Raw genomic sequence first — 22,128 nt, 5'->3', positions numbered from 1 at the left:
TGGAACCGCAAGTGCCGTTACCCCAGCTGCAAAAATGTTTTTTTTTTTTTTAATATAAGCTATCGTAGCCCCCACTACACTCTGTAAAGTCAACATTACCATTTTATAAGGCTGCATTTTCCGTGGAAAAGTCTACCTGAGAAAGGTCTTTCAAGAATATTTTCAACCACACATATTTCTAAATTGATCTTCGCGGCAGCGATGACAATCCATAGCAGATTTTAAACAATGTACTTACAGTTTCATCCGGTGACGCTTCACAAAAATACACTGGGACTATTTGTTTTTAACTTCAAAGCCTAACCTAAACTGAATCAGGAACATTTAACTGGTATTTTACCGAAGTTTTATAGTTTCACTCGCTTATTCGGTGTATGCGCATCAACGACAAACGAAGGAAAATATTCGTTACGGCGCATAACACACGTTATATTTATGAAGAATGCCACAGAACTTCGCCTATAATCCAAGAGAAACACTACAAGAATTCACTATATACCACCATTCGCGCTTAACTCTTTGTTCATACTGGGGAACCCAATATTTTTTCTGCGGCTATCGGAAAACATACTCTACACTTGCCATCAATAAATTGCTCGAAAAAACTTTATATATGTCGAAATACATTAATAAAATATCTTCTTCTATATTACAATTGATTTCATAAACCGGCTCTATTTTTATTAGCAACACGATGTGCAAGTGGCCATACTGTTCAGATGTTGATTTTTTTCTTGTTGCCTCTAGTGTGTGGCGCTGAACACTTCGAGTGTCAAGTATTAAAACTAACACCCCTTACCTAAGTTCGGTGGCCTGTCGGCGTAAATTGCTGTCAGGGGAGGGCCCACAGCGCCGCCCCACTCCCAGGACAAGGGAGCTTCAAATGCATGCGTCACCCAAGAGACCTTAAATTTCGCTGGCGGTAGCTCTCTTTTGCGCCGGCAAGGAAACCCAGCTCCCTGCAGAAGCTGAACTGCGGTAGTGCGAGCTGTACTTGGCTTGGCTTAGATGTTCGCAGGTTTTTAAACTTTATAAAAAGCGTTCTAAGGAACAATTAAAAAATGTTAATACAAAGTTATTTACCCCAGCAGCGCTAAAGTTGTTGTGACTTTGGACGAGCTTTCAGTAAACAGTCCTTCATCCCACGAAACTCAACATTAACGAGTCATTATCTGTGGTCGCTGTTGCCGTGAACTTTGCGTCTTGGTGGCATGTGAGCTTCAGATAACTGACATACGCCTGCGCACTCCTTATTGTTCCATTCTCTGCTTATCATCCTTTGCCAACACCACATTTCAAAGGCCCCTCTACCGCTGTGTGTTTGAGGGATTTGCTTCTCAGAACCTAAATGGAGCTCGTCCCCGAGCTCGTGTGAAGTTGTCTATATTTGTACTACGGGCCTTGGCCTACCAGGTGACTGCTGCTCAGCTCTAGACCGGGGCCGTTATCTTCATCCTCTCGTCTTCCAAGCCCAAAAACAAACCTGTACTGTACTTTGCAGTGTAGCGCACAAAAATAGAGTGATTTTTATTTAAAATTCTCCTGAAACTGAAACTGAAGAAGTGAGGGAAGCATGTAAATGTTGACGGGATATCAGGAACTAACACACCGTACGTCCAGTTAGGTGGTAATGAATTGTGCTGAGGAAAATGTGTTTCTGACCTGAAGATATCTCTCTCTGTGATATCCCAATCGCTTGCTTGCTTGCTTTTACGGTTTTTGGAGACGCCGAAGTGACGGAATTTATTCCCGCAGGAGTTCTTTTACGTGCCAGTAAATCTACCGACAAGAAGCTGAAGTATTTGGGCACTTTCAAATATCACCGGACTAGCCAGGATCGAACCTGCCAAGTTGGGGTCAGAAGGTCAGCGCTTCAACCGTCTGAGCCACTCAGCCCTGCTATATTATTATTATTATTATTATTATTATTATTATTATGAAAATAGGGTGGTGTAATTTAATTATCTATTTACTAAGTTAATTGGTTTTTATTAATGTTTTCTTATATTTATCGATAGCAGAAGTATTATTATTACCTTTATCTCCGCCTGACCAGAATCACTATAGTTTAGTTTATTCATTTAATTGTATTGCGTATTTGTTGCCTTGTGCATCATTTTATCCTGCCACCGGTTGCAAGTCACTTGTACCAGAAATACTCACTCACCCACTCACTCGCATCTTCAACGATATTTTTCGTTGCATGTTGAACGTGGAAGCGGCCTATAAGATGATATATTTCGTTACATGAAGGAGTTTGAAAACCAAAGCGACGTTAGGGGTGCCCTCACACCAAACGCGGTAGTTGTACCTAGAACAAGGGGAGTCAGCAACAATGGGGTCAAAGGGTGATGTACATCACCAAGGGATTGAGTCAATGGGCCTCACTTAACGGGAAAATTGTCCTCGTGCTGAAGATGGCACGAACACCCACGCGCCGACCCGACAAAGGGGCAGCATGCTATTTAGGTATCTTCTGAGGAGAATAATAATAATAATAATAATAATAATAATAATAATAATAATAATAATAATAATAATAATATCAACAAATTCTTGCACTTCTTCGACGCGATACAGAGCCTAATTGCCACCCTCTGTTGGTGGCAGACGCCGTCGAATACACCCACGGTATCCCCTGCCTGTTGTAAGAGGCGACTAAAAGGGGCTACCAAGGGATGATTGAATTAAAATCATGAAACTACTTGTGATTAGTACCATCGCGCGGGAACACCATGGGTCGCCTTTACTTGCAAGGAGTACCACTATATGTAGAACACGACGTTGGCTGTGAATAATACCGGGCGACGCCGTGAGTCATTGATTAGTAGCCGCTATGTGAGGAACGCCACGGGATAGTACGATAGTACTCCTGGGTGTGTGAGGAACAGCATAGATGTGCGCCAAACCGTAAGTCTACGTTGCTACGAGAGAATGCCATGGTTCTACTTTTCTAGCGATAAGTACCATTATGATGGGCGTTGGACGCCTTTAGACAAGAAGCATAATCGATTCAGGATTGTGCTTTGGAAGCAGCCCCTTGGTCAGTGGTGGGTCATTGCACATCGGATACAGTGCACTATGGGCTACAGCAGTTTCATTGTCTTGTCCTTGGCTTTGACAATATGAAAGTGGGTGAGGTATGAGCGATGCTAGTCCCTGCTATGAATGGTGTGAAAATGTTGCTCATAGGGTCGGTCAGTGGGATTGGCAGACTGATATGTAATAGCAACTTCTGGCTCGGTGAGGAAAGGCAACGGGAAACTACCTCACTCCTCATTTCCCCAGTATGCCTCTTCAGTGATGCGTAGGCCACCTATGACAGCTGATGGCAGCCTTAGCGCTGAGGGACTGAACATTCATACATACAAGCATTGTTCATCGCCGTCTTTTTGAATTCTAGACAGTGGAATTATAACTTTGAGTGTTATTATGCGCTAAGAGGCGGTGGTGAACAACAAGCAGACGTGGCTATATTTTTAAATTAAAATAAATCCAAGATACAATAAATTAAACAAAACCATGCAATAAAGATGTGGAAGTGACACATCTACTGAAGGACACTGCAAAAAATGACATCAAAGAAAAATATATAGGCCTACATGGGAGATGTAAACATTGACATTCTTGTGATCTAAGACTCAGAAGATGGAAAGATATGTCCCTGCATCGTTGTGCCTCCACACCACTTATGATGAAAACTGAGTATCTTACCCTCCATGACCAAGTCCATTATTCCTCCATTCGCCTCACATGAGCCAAGCACCGAAGCCGGATTATGCGTGTCCAGATTATTCCTAACTGAGGCTTCTTATTTTCATTCTGACCATGCCCCCACCATTATTCGCTTCTGTTCCTACCGGCAATCATTCCGTCCAACTTATGAATAAGATAACCTGAGTCCACCCAGCTTTCACTCCCGTAGAGACCGAAGTTCGTCCCAATACTCGCATACATCGGGCAATTACTTTTGCAATATTTGATGTTGCGTATCCTATTTTCTGTGGAAACACCGAGCGAATTTGCCTTGCGGTTAGGGACGCACAGCTGTGGACTTGCATTCGGAAGCCTACTGTCAGCAGGCCTGAAGATGGTTTTCCGTGCTTTCCCATTTTCACACCAGGCAAATGCTTCCTTCCCACTGCTAACCGTGTGCTATCTCATCGTCGCTATAAGAGCTGTCTGTGTTGGTGCGACGTAAAGCATTAACAGCCTGCTCTCTGTGCTTGGACCATTCTGCTTCATTCAGTGGTCATACTGTACTGTCATCTGTTGAGTACATTTTTTTTTTTTTTTTTTTTTTTTTTCGTGTGGCTATTTCTAGCCGAGTGCAGCCCTTGTAAGGCAGACCCTCCGATGAGGGCGGGCGGCATCTGCCATATGTAGGTAACTGCGTGTTATTGTGGTGGAGGATAGTGTTATGTGTGGTGTGTGAGTTGCAGGGATGTTGGGGACAGCACAAACACCCAGCCCCCGGGCCATTGGAATTAACCAATGAAGGTTAAAATCCCCGACCCGGCCGGGAATCGAACCCGGGACCCTCTGAACCGAAGGCCAGTACGCTGACCATTCAGCCAACGAGTCGGACGTTGAGTACATTAAGAAGCTGGGGAAGAGTATCCAGGACAGACCAAGTAAAGAAACATGGCTGCATGTATTGCGGGTTAGGGTAAGCTTTCGCCTGAAATTATCGGACTGATCATTTAAAGTTGGCTGACCTGTCAATTCACTCCGCGGACTGAAGCAAAGCTGTCACCTTCCAAGATGTACGGGTTAGTAGACCCATCCCTCGAAAGTTCTTGTAAGTTATATGTGACTGTGTGGCCAGGTCTTTATGACTACCGTTAAATATAGCATGGAGCTTTAGAGTGAACACTTCTTAGCCAGAGTTTCAACTACATCTTCGTTTTCGCTTGCAGCATAGCAACCTTGCTCCTTGCCGGAAACCTCTCATTTCACTCCGTAATCACACTTCTGACTGAAGAAGTCAAAAATTCCTTTCATCACTCGCTTGCCGCCCATCCTTACTTTGACATCATTTCCACCACTCCTGGTAGGAGAGCGAGCCGCTCAGTGAAAGAGGCACTCGACCGTTCCAAGAAAATGACGGTCCAAGTTTCCTACGTCCTCTATGTGCTTTCCACAGGCGAGCCGTGTTCGTGTCCATTGACATTGATCGAGAACAATTTGGTTGGCGTACTTCTAAATTCTAATTGTTTTACCTTCGAACCGCGAATTACGAGTATATTGCAGTTATACCACAAGTAATAAATGATTGTGCTGGATGTCAAATAGGGAGCAGTGATAAGGGAACTGGAAATGAAGTAGGGATGACATAAAAATGTTAGTGTTGAACTGTAGAAGTATTGTAAAGAAAGGAATAGAATTCAGTAATTTAAGAGATATATACTTACCAGATATTGAAATAGGAGTTGAATCATGGCTGAGAAATGATATAATGGATGCAGAAATTTTCTCACGGAACTGGAGTATGTGTCGTAGAGATAGGATAGGCATGGTAGGAGAGGGAGTGTTCATTCTCGTGAAAGAAGAATTTGTAACCTACGAAAAAGTTAAAGGTGACAAACATGAAATTCTAAGTGTAAGGCTCATCTCATAAAGATAGTAGGCAACTTGATGTTTTTGGAGTGTACAGACCGGAAAAGGGTAGCGCAGATGCTGATTCAGAATTATTTGATAAGATAATCAGCTATGTGGGAAACTATAAGGAAAGGAACGTGATTGTAGCGGGTGATCTCAATTTACCAAATGTCAATTGGGAAGGTAATGCGAACGACAGGAAGCATGACCAACAAATGGCAAATAAGTTAATATGGGAAGGACATCTGATTCAGAAAGTGATGGAACCAACTGGAGGGAAGAATATTCTGGACGAGGTGCTGATAAAACCAGATGAGCTCTATAGAGAAACTGAAGTAATAGATGGTATTAGTGATCACGAAGCTGTTTTTTGTTTTAGTTAAAAATAAATGTGAAATAAAGGAAGATATTAAAATTAGGACTATTAGGCAGTACCATATGGCTGATAAAACAGGCATGAGGGAGTTTAAAAAAAGTAACTATGATCGGTGGAAAACGGTAAATAAAAATGTAAACAGACTCTGGGATAGGTTTAAAGCAATTCTTGAGAAATTTGAAAATAGGTTTGTACCTTTAAAGGTGGTAAGAAATGGTAAAGATCCACTATATAATAATAATAATAATAATAATAATCGTATGGCCTCAGCTACCGTGTGCAGACATTTCGATTTGACGCCATCTGGCTGTCTGCTCGTCAATTTCGACGTTCCGTTTTACTCTAGGTCCGCTAGATGGCAGACAGAGTAAACCGGATCTCTCTTGGGCGTCTATGGCTGAGATTTAATTAATTTTGTCGGGTAAATACCAAATGTATCACCAGAGATCTTTTACATGCCGACATCGTACGACATGGAGTGTCGAATGGACTTTTTTCCGCCCTTCAAAAATCCGACTACCTCTGCCGGGTTTGAACCCGCTATCTTGGGATCCGGAGGCCGACACTCTACCACGGATCCACAGAGGCAGCGATCCACTATATTATAACAGGGAAGTTAAGAGACTAAGAAGGAGGTGCAGGTTGGAACGAAATAGAGTTAGAAATGGCTGTGGAAGTAAGGAGAAATTGCAGGAACTTACAAGGAAATTGAATCTAGCAAAGAAGTCAGCTAAGGATAACATGATGGCAAGCATAATTGGTGGCCATACTAATTTTAGTAAAAAATGGAAGAGTAAGTATAGGTACTTTAAGGCAGAAACAGGTTCCAAGAAGGGCATTCCAGGAATCATTAATGAACAAGGGGACTGTGTATGCGAGGATCTTCAAAAGGCAGAAGTATTCAGTCAGCAGTATGTAAAGATTGTTGGTTCAGTCAATCACTACTGATCTGCATGTAGGGCAGTCGCCAAATTGGAAATTTATTGAACATCTCCCTTGGTAAGGTATTCCAATCCGCAACTCCCCTTCTTATAAACGAACATTTTCCCCAAATTGTCCTCTTGAATTCCAACTTTATCTTCACATTGTGATCTTTCCTACTTTTAAAGACATCACTCAAAATTATTCGTCTACTAATGTCATTCCACGCCATCTCTCCATGGACACCCCGGAACATACCACTTACTCGAGCAGCTCCTCTCCTTTCTCCCAGTTCTTCCCAGCCCAATCTTTGCAACATTTTTGTTACGCTACTCTTTTGTTGGAAACCATCCAGAACAAATCGAGCTATTTTTCTTTGGATTGTTTCCAGTTCTTGAAGCAAGTAATCCTGGTGAGAGTCCCATACACTGGAACTATACTCTAGTAGGGGTCTTACCAGAGATTTATATGCCCTCTCCTTTACATCCTTACTGCAACCCCTAAATAGCCTCTTAACCATGTGTAGTGATCTGTACCCTTTATTTACAATCATATTTATGTGATTACCCCAATCAAGATCTTTCCTTATATTGACACCTAGATACTTATAATGATCCCCAAAAGGAACTTTCACCACATCAACGCAGTAATTAAAACTGAGAGGACTTTTCCTATTTGTGAACCTCACAACCTGACATTTAACCCCGTTTATCATCATACCATTGCCTACTGTCCATCTCACAACATTATCGAGGTAATTTTGCTGTTGCTCACAATCTTGTAACTTATTTATTACTCTCTACAGAATAACATTGTCTGTAAAAAGCCTTATCTCTGATTCCACTTCTTTACACATATCATTTATATATATAAGAAAAACCATAAAGGTCCAATAATACTGCCTTGAGGAATTCCCCTCTTAATTATTACATGGTCAGATAAAGCTTCGCCTACTCTAATTCTCTGAGTTCTATTTTCTAGAAACAGAGCCACCCATTCAGTGACTCATTTATCAAGTTCAAATGGACTCATTTTTGCCAGTATCCCGAATCCAGGATATCTGCTATATCTTGCTGGAATCCTACAAGTTGAGCTTCAGTGGAATAGCCTTTCCTAAACCCAAACTGCCTTCTGTTAAACCAGTTATTAATTTCGCAAACATGTCTAATATAATCAGAAGGAATGCTTTCCCAAAGCTTACATACAATGCATGTCAAACTTACTGGCCTGTAATTTTCAGCTTTATGTCTATCACCCTTTCCTTTATACACAGGTACAAAAATACAAAAGTTGAAAATTAGAAAAGCACCTGGAATTGATAAGTTTTCGGGGAATATACTAAAAACAATGGGTTGGGATATAGTACCATATCTGAAGTACTTATTTGATTATTGTTTGCATGAAGGAGCTATACCAAATGAATGGAGAGTTGCTGTATAGCCCCTGTATATAAAGGAAAAGGAGATAGACACAAAGCTAAAAATTACAGGCCAGTCAGTTTGGCATGCATTGTATGTAAGCCTTTGGAACGCATTCTTTCTGATTACATTAGACATGTTTGCGAAATTAATAACTGGTTTGATAAAAGGCAGTTTGGGTTTAGGAAACGTTATTCCACTTAAGCTCACCTTGTAGGATTCCAGCAATATATAGCAGATATCTTGGTTTCAGGAGGCCAAATAGACTGCATCGCGATTGACATGTCTAAGGCTTTTGATAGGGTAGATCATGGGAGATTAGTGGCAAAAAAGTGTGCAATTTATCAAAGAGTGACTGAATGGGAGGTTATGTTTCTAGAAAAAAGAACTCAGAGAATTAGAGTGGGCGAAGCTTTGTCTGTCTGTTTAATAATTATGAGAGGAATTCCTGAAGACAGTAATTTTGGATGTTTATGTTTTCTTATATATATCAATTATATGAGTAAAGAAATGGAATTAGAGAGACGACTTTTTGCAGATGATGTTATTCTGTACAGAGTAATAAATAAGTTACAAGATTGTGAGCAGCTGCAAAATGACCTCGATAATGTTGTGAGATGGACAGTAGGCAGTGGTATGATGATAAACTGGGTTAAAATTCAGGTTGTGAGGTTCACAAATAGGAAAAGTCCTCCCAGTTTTAATTACTGCGTTGATGGGCTGAAAGTTCCTTTTGGGGATCATTGTAAATACCTAGGTGTTAATATAAGGAAAGATCTTGATTGGGGTAATCACATAAATATGATTGTAAATAAAGGGTACAGATCTCTGCACTTGGTTATGAGGGTGTTTAGGGGTTGTAGTAGGGATGTAAAGGAGTATGGTTGTAGTGTACGGGATCCTCAGCAGGATTACTTGATTCAAGAACTGGAAAAAATCCAAAGTTAAGCAGCTCGATTTGTTCTGGGTGATTTCCGACAAAAGAGTAGCGTAACAAAAATGTTGCAAAGTTTGGGCTGGGAAGAATTGGGAGAAAGAAGAAGAGCTGCTCGACTAAGTGGTATGTTCCGAGCTGTCAGCGGAGAGTTGGCGTGGAATGACATTAGTAGACGAATACGTTTGATTGGTGTCTTTAAAAGTAGGAAAGATCACAATATGAAGATAAAGTTGGGATTCAAGAGGACAAACTGGGACAAATGTTTGTTTATAGGAAGGGGAGTTAGGGATTGGAATAACTTACCAAGGGAGGTGTTCAATAAATTTGCAATTTCTTTGAAATCATTTAGGAAAAGGCTAGGAATGCAACAGATAGGGAATCTGCCAAGTGGGCGACTGCCCTGAATGCAGATCAGATATTAATTATCATCATTATGCCGCTTGCTGTCCGCACTGCACCACCTCAGCCTGTTCCCCAATAATCCTCGTGTTAATAACTGAGCGGTCAGCAGTGTGTTCCTGGCATTTTCATTGATTAACGATAACCCGATTGCTGGACCACTGGAGTCTTCTCTTGTGGTTTCGTGAGTGGAATGAGGACGTTTTCATTCCCTGGCAACGATAATACGGGCATACTAGACTGCTGTATGTGAATGAAACGCGAAATTAAAAAAGAGCAATGCGACACACGTAGTCTAGTGGTAGACCAAAACAACATTTCGTTGAATCTCTTTTCTGAACTCATATCAGTTTGAATACCTCGTAATCTGGAGCTCTTCGGCGATACCTTCGTTGTCTGACAGCTCACCGAATCCGACTACTCAGCCATGAACAAGACACCCCAAACGTTGAGTCCTCGTTGTTAGACGTAGCAAAGCACTGAAGGGCAAAGAGCGCTCGATGAATGAAAGAAGTGAATGTGGTGTCGAGTTCCGTAATGTACATGGGTCAACTTCAAGGTCATGTGTCCCACAATGCGGGCATTGAGTAGTCGTGGTCAGTAACAGCTCCGACATTTCCAAGAATAACTATTGTTCCGGGGTTTCCGTGGAACGCAGAGGTGAAAGAAGGTGCCGGGGTGAATGGGTCTAACTACAATGTCAAGAATTGAATTAAAACTTTAACAAAGGTTATATTTTTTCATTATAAAAACTTAACAAATTTCCACAAGGGAAAAATAACAATCAGGTACAATGCCAAACTAGAAACGAGATTAGGAGAATCCAGGATTCAGAACCTTAACACTTTGGGCTTTAAGCCCCTTAGTTTTACAGTTTTACAAAAGGAACAACTATCATTTGACGAGGGGCAGAAATCCCCTAATTCAAGAGCACTTGCTCCCTAAATCACAATATCGAGCCTCCCCAGAGGCACTAACAGGCTCTCAGTTTCTTACTGCCTACTCGAGGTCTCTCAAACCACCATTTACAAATTGAACTTACAGGGGTATTTAATACCCAACCTACCGGGCCTTCATGGAAACGAACAGGTTAAATAACTGGCCCAAACTCAAAAGGAATGGAGGCGTACACTGCGCTCCAAGATAATGAAAATTAAAACCTGCAAGGCTCTCGGCCGATGAAAATAGGGGCTAATCCCAAGCTACTCAGGTGACTGGTATAGGAATAACTTTAATACATGGCAGAAACGAAAGGTTACAAGAACGTAGGCACCTCAAAACGAGATGAAGGGGAACTCAAGAGGGTACTTCACTCTCTATCCCCGATTTATAGTTAAAGACTTTCGAAGATTTTACATTAGCAAAAGAAAAGTTACATTTTAGAAAGTTAGGTTACATAGTTAAAGATTCGGACCTTTCCCTCGGGTTAACCTGCGGAGGTAGCAAGCAACAAAGAAGTTATGTGGCCATTACCTTGTAGATGTTCTGCTGACCTATGAAAGAGGCCGCCCGCCTCCTGCTTAACACACACACACACACTCAGATAGACGACGATCAATTGGCCAAAAGACGTGAAAAGCCGCAGTTTATAAATCCTCATGGAAGATTCGAGATCTTTCACGACTAAACCAGCCACACCCTCTCAATTTTATTGGTTAAATCCAAAGAGAAGAAGAAATACAGGATTGGTTGGAAATTAATTACAAAAATTAGGAATTGGCTACATTCAAAGCTGGCGGAAAGAAAAGGAAGAATTGCCAACCCAAAAATAAATGAACATCAATCAGTTACAAAACTTCTTTAAATTATATGTTCTTCCACTTCGCACCAGGGTGCATGATCATAGTTTTAGTGGTGTCCTCTATGGAGAAATGTCCAGACTTCTTAATGAATGTCAAACAAAACAAGTAGAAATTCACTGAGGTTAGGAAACTGCACAATAAGAGAATTACATCATATTTCTGTGGTGACATCTTCTGATTAAAGTTCCAAGTTGGTGAAGTTTCAGTTTCACTGTTTTACCAATAGAGGAGGCGCTAGTTTTGAATGCGCGGCGTTGAGATGTACCTCCCGGTACAGCTATTACAGCATTATAAACGGAAGGAGTTCAAATGTTTTAATAGCGATGTGAACAACAAGAGTTGACCGAAGGAAGTGAGGAGCGTGACGCAAGTAAGTGGAAGTCACTTCAAGCTCTCTAATTGAGAGTTCGCGTAGTAGCTTTTTCGATTGGCACGATCGTCATAGTTATTTTTTGATGGGAAAACTTAATTACCAGTCCCTCTTCAATTAAATGCCAAACAAAAATTGAAATTAACTTCAGAACAAAAATTTAACGAAGCAATTTCGAAGGAGGAAGACAGGTTCACCGTGAATACTCCCTGGCACGTAATCCTCGCCTGTTAGTACTGAAGGTAGTGTTATTTTCTAACTGTTGAGTGTCGCTAACCGCACAGTTTAGGGACCCTACGACGTCTTGACGTATTGTCAGTGCTGTATTGTTAAAATCACTAGTTTTACATTTAGGGAATAATTAAAGCATAGTTTCTGTGGTACTGTAAGCCTGTCCGGGTGTGGCATGTTTCAGTAACGAACTACGGGCTTACTTCGTCCAACAGAATGCAATTACGATGTCTAAGAAGCAAAAATAATCTGCAAGAGCTCCTCCGGAAAGGAAAGCAACATTACCTCCTCTACAAAGATCAAATGGAAGAAAATTCGCTGTCAACTTAACGTTGTCTAGTACGGACTTAGCTCTTGTGTATTCTTATTGACATACGGCTTGTGTGTGTTATTCATACATTCAATCCGACAAGTGAATTATTGACATCAGTCAAACTCCGAAAAATACGGTTATAGTAATGCGTATATCACATTAAAGTCAGAAATATATACAGTGACTCGCATAATTATTCGGACAGACATGATTTATTATAGTTTCCTTTGTATTAGTGCTTTCAGTAATAATAAAGCACTCATATAAATTAGATACAAGTTTCTGTATGGAATGTAAAAACTAAACATCCATCATTCTTCTAATGAACACGTTCAATGAAAATATAATCATTAAAAACAAAATCAAAACCAATATTGCAAAAAATTATTCGGCCACCTGCCGTTTTACTTATGGCCCTAAAGGTTCAGTATCTGGTGGGTTTTCCTTTCATCATAATTACTTCCCTGAGTCGACTTGGCATGCTCTCCACTTATTTCCGGATATAATCGGGAGATATCTTCTGCCACTCTTCTTGAAGTCCATTCTTCAGTTATTCTCTAGATGTAGTTGTTGTTTTCCTTATTTCTTTATCCAGTTTGTCCCAAAGATTCTGAATCCCATTCAAGTCTGGTGATTAAGGGGGAGGATGAAGCACCTTTGCGCAATTAAACAATAACCACATCCTTACATTGCAGGCCATATGCTTTGGGTCGTTATCTTGATAAAACTTAAAATGGTCATCAATCCCCATCTTTTCGGCACTCTTTTTCATATTGTCCCTCAGTCTTTTAAGGTATTGAAAGTGGTCCATTTTACCCTCAATAGAAACCAATTCACCAACTCCATTCGCCGACATGCACCCCCACACCATTACATGTCCACCACCATGCTTCACAGCTGCTTGCAGATTTTTCTCTTGAAGCTCAGTATTAGGACGCCGCCAAACTGTTATCCTGCCACCAGACTGAAATATGTTAAATCTACTATCATCAGCAAATATAACGTCATGTCACCACTCATTTTCCTCCCTAACATGCTCTTTGGCAAACAGCATTCTCTTTCTTCGATTTACTTCATTTATAAAGGGCTTCTTCTTGCAATATGGCCGTGAAAGTTACCTCTTCTGAGCACTCTTCGTATTGTTTCGGGATGCACTTTATATCCAGTGTCTGCGGCAATCTCCGTAGCGAGTTTTGAAGCACTTAACTGGGGTGCCTTTTTTTATTTTTCTGTTCCCTCTCAGAAAAAAGTTCTTGGACGTCCCGTATGCGGTAGATCTCAATCCTATCTTCCTCCCGGAATCTTGTGATAATATCAGAGACTGTAGTTTTCTTCATTTGTAACATTACAGTAATTTTACGACAACTTTTACCTTTAGCATGGTGAAAAATTATTAGCTGCCGCTGTTCGATTGTGCCCTCTCTTCCTCTGCGGCCCATTTTCACCTACGTTGTACACAGCACTCTAACACACCGTCCGTGGCTCTTTTACATACGACCTCTGCACGGCAACTGACTTTTGTTGAAGCACGTTAACTGTGTTCTGAGGTTCCGTGCTCACTGGTTCTCTCCTGTTTTCTAAAAGTACACATTTGAACGTCAAACTGGGTTCTGTCAGGAACTAGTTTGCGTGTACGATATTTTCTCTGAAATATAGGGCCAGTGTGTAGCAAACACTATAATTACTAACGTGTCACTGTAATTAAATTGAGTGAGGGTGAAAGAGTGTAACGGAACCGCTTAGTTTGTTGATAGTTGGCAGCAGTGAATAGCGCTACGTGCAGACATGATATAGGCTCATGCTGTGTCAAGAAAATAAGATGAAATTCTTTACGTTTCACAGAGAACTTTGCTGTGCGTCATCAGAAGAAAATCTCGACTGTCCACGAGAAATGCTTCTCAAACAATGAGCTGTTGCAATAGAAGTGGAAATAACAAGTTCAACAGGAACACTGGCTGGTTGCCAGCCATTAAGGTAGTCCCTTCGTACGTTCGTCATTGACAGATGTTTCATTGCGCGCGTGTGTCAGTGTGCATACACCTGTTAAGTTATGCGAACCTCTCAGTCTGATTCTGATGGTTCCGTCACCTTCCGCTTCGAACGCTAGCGCTGTACCGCGTCCGGGAAGCCATCTGGTGACGAATGGACGTACCATTTCCACTTCTATTACAGCGTCTAAATTCAAACACCTCATTGTTTGAGAAGCCTTTCTCGTGGACAGTGGGTATTTTCTTTTCGTGACGCAGAGGAAAGCGTAAAGAATTTCACCTTATTTTCTTGACACAGCATGAGCCGATATGACGGGCCGTGAAAGCATCTTGTTGCTCTTGTTTGTCAACATCGTTTTCTGAAGAAGTCAGTTCTGTTCTGAACTGGAACAAACATCCCGGCAAGGACTATCACTGAATTGTCAGTTCAAATTAATAACACTGGTCGGCAAAAATCAACCTTTTTTCTTTCACAAGAATAAAAATACTAAGACATTCTATGAGTATTTTTCATGCTGAATTCAAATATAATTTCAGTTTTTCCGCATCAGGCACCAGTTTTGTGTCATGTTCATTTTTCTTAATAATTTGTACAGGGAACTCTTCATCGTATAAGACTGGCCTCAGTGCAGACGGCAAATTCGGATACGTATTTGTATGTTTAGATGTGATTCCTTTAACAATCGCTTCGATGATGGTTCGGTTCCCTTCAAATCATGGGAATTGCAAATGGCATATGATGTGTCCACGCAGTCAAACACAGCTCTTATGAAAATTTCCACTCGACCGTCAAAGTAGAGTTCTCTTTCACAAGTCGCGTGTCCACACTGTCAACAACACGCTCACAGTCTGCTCCACGTCTGTGCGTGCTCCAGCATGATATTACATATCATTTCCGAATGAAATCGATGCATATGAAATAAAGCTTCCTGTGACGGGTGAAAGAGAATGCTAAAATCAAATTTTTAAAAGTTGCTGTCCCTGATGGAGAAATTCTGAGTGCATATCTGACAAAATGCACTTAATTCACTAATGAGGTTCCTTGATGTACCGGTACAAGTGGACGCTCTGTTCCTCAAAGTAGAGCGATATAACCGCCTCCTTTCAGTGCCCATTTCACTTGTTTCACGACAAATTGGCACGTCGCTCTCTCAACTCCACAAATGTTTTAGATTTCGTCACCTCACGTCATTTTACTTCCACACTGTCTTTGCTGTTCTCAGTTAGAATTTCATTCACAAAACGCATTCTTAAAGGGAGCCTTAGGTGCTGAAGGCTGAGGTTCCAATTCTGGGTTGAGGTTTTCATCGTAAGAATCACGTGGCGTCAAGAAGGCTAACCTAGAAGAAGAAGAAGGTGACTTCTGGGCTCCATTTCTAAACAAGGTTATGCTATAGAAAATGTTAGGAAAATAAAGAGCTATTTCGTTCTGTAAAGATTAAAGTATCAATTTCTTATATCGTTTGGCAGCAAGCGCTGTTCCCCTCCCTTCTTACACCGACGGTATTAGGTTTGTTACGCCCTTCGTTGCCCTTTCATCTGCTATCGGACGTCCTCACTGCTCCAACGAACATTCCTTATCCTCCATGTCACTTTCCACGTGCGTGGGGGACATTTTCATGATTGAAAGATTCTTAAGTTATAATGTGCTCATATTTGATACACAAACATGTGCTGTTTCCCTGTTCGTCTCGAGTTGCACTCACTTTGTGATCAATGTTACAGAATCTCTAACTGCATAATGCTGCATCAATCAGATGGCTAGTACTCGTCTTCATTAAGATTACACAATACTTAAATTATGTCGGTTGAACGTCGGGCTGTGACAGATGGCCTAGGCGTTCCTCAACAGGTAGTTGCCCGTTGCTTTCCTCTCCGCGCCCATATTCAAGTTTGAACTTGACTTACCTTACCTCTAGCGAGGGAACAGCACCTGTTGTCGTGGGAAATGTTTCTCAGAGGGTCCGTGTTAGCGGGACTTGAAAATCCACACCCTGTTTCGACTGGGTCGGGAATGGAGTAAATGAGGCCCCATCTAGCGGTGAGGATAGGATCTGTGCCGGCTGCCGAAGCCTGTGTCTGTCCTCTGGGCCAACGATTAACGACTGGCCGGTCAAATGAAATGATACTGCAGAGTGTTGCTCGAATGAATTATTACAGGGAATACCGGAGTACCCGGAGAAAAACCTCTCCCGCCTCCGCTTTCTGCAGCAGGAATCTCACATGGACTGACCGGGATTTGAAGCACGCAACCCGGCGTTCTGCCACCTCAGCCACGCAGGAAATTGGCAGGACGTGAGTTTACGTTTCTGAAAGAGGCACTTTGTGTCTCGAAGTATACGCCTTGAAGGCTTGTATATGAGTTAACTCGCGAACCTTTCTATGTAGAAGATGTGCGTTGTCGCCTACCACTACCAACTACACCAACATATCTACAGTTCATAGAGAAATTACGAGCAAAGAAGAGAGACATATGGAGCGAGTTTTACTCGACGGACGCAATGGTTTACAAAGACTGGCAAGCAGGAGCATATGAGCTCAGACACATGATTACACGCTTTGCAATACACGGATTTCATTATAAGCTGTGTAAAACAAGTCAACCAGACACGGACTGTGTATGTGAACGATATCATGCCATGATTTGTACTTGTCGATGATAGCCTTCTGCAGAGATGACTAATGTTGTGTATTAATGTAAATATCTTTTGGCCATTGGTTGTAATAAAATATATTATTATTATTATCGTTAAATACTAGAACGTGTTAACATGTCGTCTCACGTTGTTTACAGACACACGTGCGAATGTGATGTCATGCTGGTAAAGCACAGCGTACGTCAGCGGGTGAGCAGGTAACGCGAAGTCAGAGTTGCAGGATAAACTGGCTCATCGTTTGTAGTCTTGAAAGAAGACTTGTGGGACTGTGATCAGTGTTGAGAAACATTTTAGGTTTCTGTTACACAAAATATCAGTTCTATAATTTTCATGATTGATAATAATATTGATGTTATAGGATTTACGTCCCACTAACTACTTGTTCGGTTTTCGAAGACGCCGAGGTGCCGGAATTTGGTCCCGCAGGAGTTCTTTTACGTGCCAGTAAATCTATCGACACGAGGCTGACGTATTTGAGCACCTTCAAATACCACCGGACTGAGCCAGGATCGAACCTGCCAAGTTGGGGCTAGAAGGCCAGCGCCTCTGAGCCACTCAGCCCGGCATTATTATTATTATTATTATTATTATTATTATTATTATTATTATTATTATTATTATGTCGTTGTTCTCTGACAAAACGCGGGCAGTATATGGAGCAAAACACAGCTCTCCTTTGCAAACCACGACTGGCGGGCCAGACGGAAGATGCTGCCTGGCTACTGGACGTGACCTTCCCAAGGACACTGAGTGCTCTCTCTGGAATACAGAGCGACTTCCTCCTTCTGAGATCAATGACAGCACAAGTACACACTTCTCTAGTTCAAAAAAGAAAAGAAAATCTCTTACGATTATGTCGAGGATGCTCCTCATGGATTCGTATGACAAGTATTTCACAAAATTACCACCGTGGTTCATTTCTTTACGAACTGGCATATGTGAAGTAATTCAGTACATACTTTATTTGTCAGTGTTTCCGGATTTAGTACAAATTTGAGGAAAAAGTTACATCTAGTTACATAATGGTCCATATCTTATTCCGTTTCAAATTTATTTTAGTAGCACAAAGCTGCATTCTGGTATTAACGTGAAAAACAAGTTATTTTCTTCGTAACTGTGACACGTATTGAACTGTTATTTTGTGGCTTGCGCTCCTTTGTCAAGGAACGTACACTTAGTCCCTAGCCCTGGCCACGACTGCCATAAAGATCGGAGACGGCAGTGGATCGCCAAGTCAACGAGAAATGAAGTTGTGAATAAGGACAAAGATTTAGCCACAGATACAGGAGATCAAGTGTAAAGTACAAGTTTCAAAAACTCATCTTTAAAGATTATTTTCAATTCTATCAGTTTTGGAGGTACGCTGACCGCGTGATTTCATTAATGATCTTATGGTGTCCCGGACCAGCATATAAGAACAGGTCTACTGAAAAGAAATGTGAACACTTGTTTCCAAATTATTTTACCATGTTTGTTGAATGCGTAAAGTATACAAGTAGTAGTTGTTCATTTCTCAGTTCAACCACTAATTTTATTCCTAGAAGTCCTTATTTGTCGGCTGAACACTCACAGAGCTGCACCAGCATTGATCTGTGAAGTGTATACATACCACAAAATTGTCCTTTTCTTGTCATGCAAAATTAACATTAACAAAGAAGCAAAATGCTATATGAACTTGATGCGCCCTGGTCGTCGCCGATACTTCCGTGCTGAAAAGTGAAGATCTTCATGAACACCTCTGTCACAATATCTCGTGTTAATATTTGCATTCGATGTAACTACTAAATCCTCCATCTACTCTCATCTGTTTGTCTTATTCATACCTTGGTCTACTTTATTTATTTATTTATTTATTTATTCATTCATTCATTCATTCATTCATTTATTTATTTATTTATTTATTTATTTATTTATTTATTTATTTATTTATTTATTTATTCGCTACGTCACTGAACATGATGACGGGAAGATCAAAGTAGAAGAAAGCTTTACAGCCTATCGAGTGGCCAAAGTAACCACTGGGGAAGCTCTGGCTGACTTCTGTTCAAAAACATTGAAGAGTGTGATTTGAACATGTCGTGGTCAAAGATACGATAACGGCGCCAATATGGCAGGTGTACATAAGAAGCCGGTGCACTGGCCATCTTCCCTTCGGCTGCGTACATTCCTTGTGGGTGCCAGAGCCTAAACCTAGTAATTGCTGATGGAGCAAGTCTACATCTTTACTTGGTATTTTACAACGCCTCTTTACCATCTTCTCTAGTTCAACGAAGCGCTGGTGTGTAATAAATGACCGTGCTAAAGCAAGTGTGTGAAACGCGTTGGGAATCTCGCATAAGTGCTGACCAATACGTGGAAGTTAGGGATGCATTGGTTGAGTTAGGCGACAAAAGACATCAGTGACTGTTCAATAAGTGTTTTGGAGTTTTTAAACAGGTTTTAGAGAGAATGGATATGTGAAAGGAATAGCTGCTGAACTTGGTATCGAACCTATTTTTCCAGAGAAAAGGATTCGTACACGATAACGAGTCCCCTGAGGAAGTGCAATCGTCACCTGAAGAAACCTTTATGAGAGAAGTTCACTTAAGAGGTCAACTGCGTTGAAAGAACACCAACAAGTGTGGGGATTGCTCAACTTCGAGGAAAATAAGATTCAAAACAAAGTTGTTTGGACCTTGAAAGACATTTAACTGCAAAAGGAACCAAAGTGCCTGATATCAACGGTGTATGTAAGTCACACCAAAAGAAGTATTGCGTATGATCAAAAACACAAACAGTAAACTTAAGAGTGTTACTGACAATACTTGTGAAGGAAGCTTTAGTAAGCTTAAGCTTTATAAACACTCATTTGCGCTGTTCAGTGGCTCAGGAAAGGCTCAACTCCCGCGCCATTCTAGCAATAGAAAAGGGCACTGCAAAAACTTAGACTTTAGAGAAATTCTGACAATATTTGCTCATGCAGAATCCACGCGAATACCTTTCAGTGTTTGAAGTTTGTATATAGACGACAAAAAAGAGCACACAAGACGAGAACAAATAATGAAAAATCAAAGACTGTGTTTTGTATACCAAATATGTAGTGGAGGGTGGGTGGTTCATGGTGCTGCCTGTTTTCCAGTCCGCAACGCGGCGGGTCCATAGAGTGGCTCTAAAGAGCTAGAGTATCATCTCCCCGGACCAAAAGTGGAACGAACAAAATTACGAGTTTTACCGGGGGTAAGCCTACATACCACGCGACGGCCTGGTCAACAGGCCTCAAATGTAAAAGAGTCAACAAACAACACACCTATCAAAAAGGATCAGTGTTACCTTTCGTCCCTATGGAGGAACGAATATATATCAAGTAAACATAAAGAAAAAGGGAAGACACGTAAACAGGTCCGCCACAATAAACATAAAAAACAAAATAGCATAACTGTGGCAAGCCAAGGAAAAGGAAATTTAAACGAATACCTGGAGTTCGAAGGATAAGAATCCAAACATATTAAGCAATCGTGTACGTTGACTCCAAGCAGAGAGTCACGTAGGGAAATCATAAATCCTTTTGTAGTACCATTTAAAAGATACGAGAATCATCTCGTATCCTTGCACCCCCATCTTTTTTTTTTGCCCAACCATTCTTTTTATCTTATAGTGAGAGAGCATACAAAACAAGTTTTATACTGAAAGAAATGCTTTGGCAATTCATAATTGCATGTAGTGCCATCTTTTTCATCGAGAGGAAGTAGACGTGAAGTTAGAGAATATTTACCATTTTATGACATCGATATCAGAGAGTAGAATATGTGTGGGCGTGCCACAAAACTCAACTAAGACTTTTGATGTGGTTACAGCCTTTAGTGTTGTAGTTGATACCGCGAGCAAGTCCTCTTCTCGTATGCGAAGAGCGCACCACCACCACATTTTATACACTTGCTGCCAGCTTTATCTTTCTCAGCTTTTCCATGGAGCGATTAAAAATTCAGCTGAAAGTTTCCTATATTGATGTTTGTTTGTGTTTCCATGAAGTTTTCCTTTTTCCCAGTCACTCTCCAGAGGTACTCATTGCCGTGTTTTCTTTCTTTTTGAGAAAATGCACAGTAAGGTTTCTTACAAAGATGGTGCCGCTCTCTGCCTAACACGAAGCATACACGAACATAATTTCTACCCGGCGAGTTGGCCGCAACTGTAAACTTGCATCCGGGAGATAGTCGGTTGGAATCCCACTGTCGGCAGCTCTGAAGATGGTTTTCCGTCGTTTCTCATTTTCACACCAGGCAAATGTTGCGGCTGTACCTTAATTAAGGCCACGGCCGCTTCCTTCCCACTCCTAGGCCTTTCCCGTCCCATCGTCGCCATAAGACCTACCTGTGTCGGTGCGACGTAAAGCAAAGAGCAAAACAAAAAGTAATTTAATTAAACAGAATGTAAGCAGATATTTGTTGGTGTGTTGGCAGGTGCGAGACGAGCAGCGGGGAGCCCGGCGCCCTGGGTCGCTGGTTCCGCGACCTGCGGCCGGGCGCGCGAGAAGTCGCCCCCCTGGAGCGCTCCAACCCCGTGTACCACAGCGAGGGCAAGGGACTCAGGAGGCGCAAGGACCGAGACCGGCGGCGACACTCCTTCAACGAGCAGCAACCCGAGGGGAGCAACAACAGGTAGGTGCAACTCTACTGGAGAAACTGGACCAACTTATAAATGTATTTAGAAGATGTCACAACAGTAATTTGTTATTGTGAAGTTTCCTGAACTGACTGTATTACTACTTGTTTTGTTTGCTATTCATCAAGAAGTTTGGGCTTTCTCCCATAGATGTCACTGCTAAAAACTATAAACATGCACCCTGGTGCTAAGTGGAAGAACTTTGATTTGAAGAAGTTTTGTATTCATAAGTTTTTTACTAATTAATGTTCCTTTATTTTTGGGTTGGCAATATTGATCTTTTCTTTCCGTCAGTTTTGAATCCAGCCAATCCCTAATTTCTGTAATTAATTTTCCACCTATCATAGCCTTCTTCTTCGATTTTGAATGTAACTTTTAAATCCACCAATAAAACTGAGAGGGTGGGGCTGGTTTATTCGTGAAAGGTCTCGAACTTTCCCCGAGGGTTTATAAACTGCTGATTTTCACGTCTCTAGG

At 41.4% G+C, this 22,128-nt stretch overlaps 1 protein-coding gene across 3 annotated transcripts in view; it reads left to right on the top strand.

Moving 5' to 3' along the window:
- The window catches only part of Shrm (Shroom), a 611,435-nt gene that overhangs the window by 147,842 nt on the left and 441,465 nt on the right, over positions 1-22,128 (top strand). For all 3 annotated transcript variants that reach the window (XM_067156386.2, XM_067156384.2, XM_067156385.2), the window contains exon 2: positions 21,450-21,647. In XM_067156386.2, the coding sequence (XP_067012487.2) occupies positions 21,450-21,647 (198 nt within the window). The remainder of the gene's footprint in view (positions 1-21,449; positions 21,648-22,128) is intronic.

This window comes from Anabrus simplex, chromosome 12 (genome assembly GCF_040414725.1).
Source record: "Anabrus simplex isolate iqAnaSimp1 chromosome 12, ASM4041472v1, whole genome shotgun sequence".
Lineage (NCBI taxonomy): Eukaryota > Metazoa > Arthropoda > Insecta > Orthoptera > Tettigoniidae > Anabrus > Anabrus simplex.
Note: the sequence above shows the minus strand (reverse complement) of the source record. Positions and strands in the feature narration are given on the sequence as shown.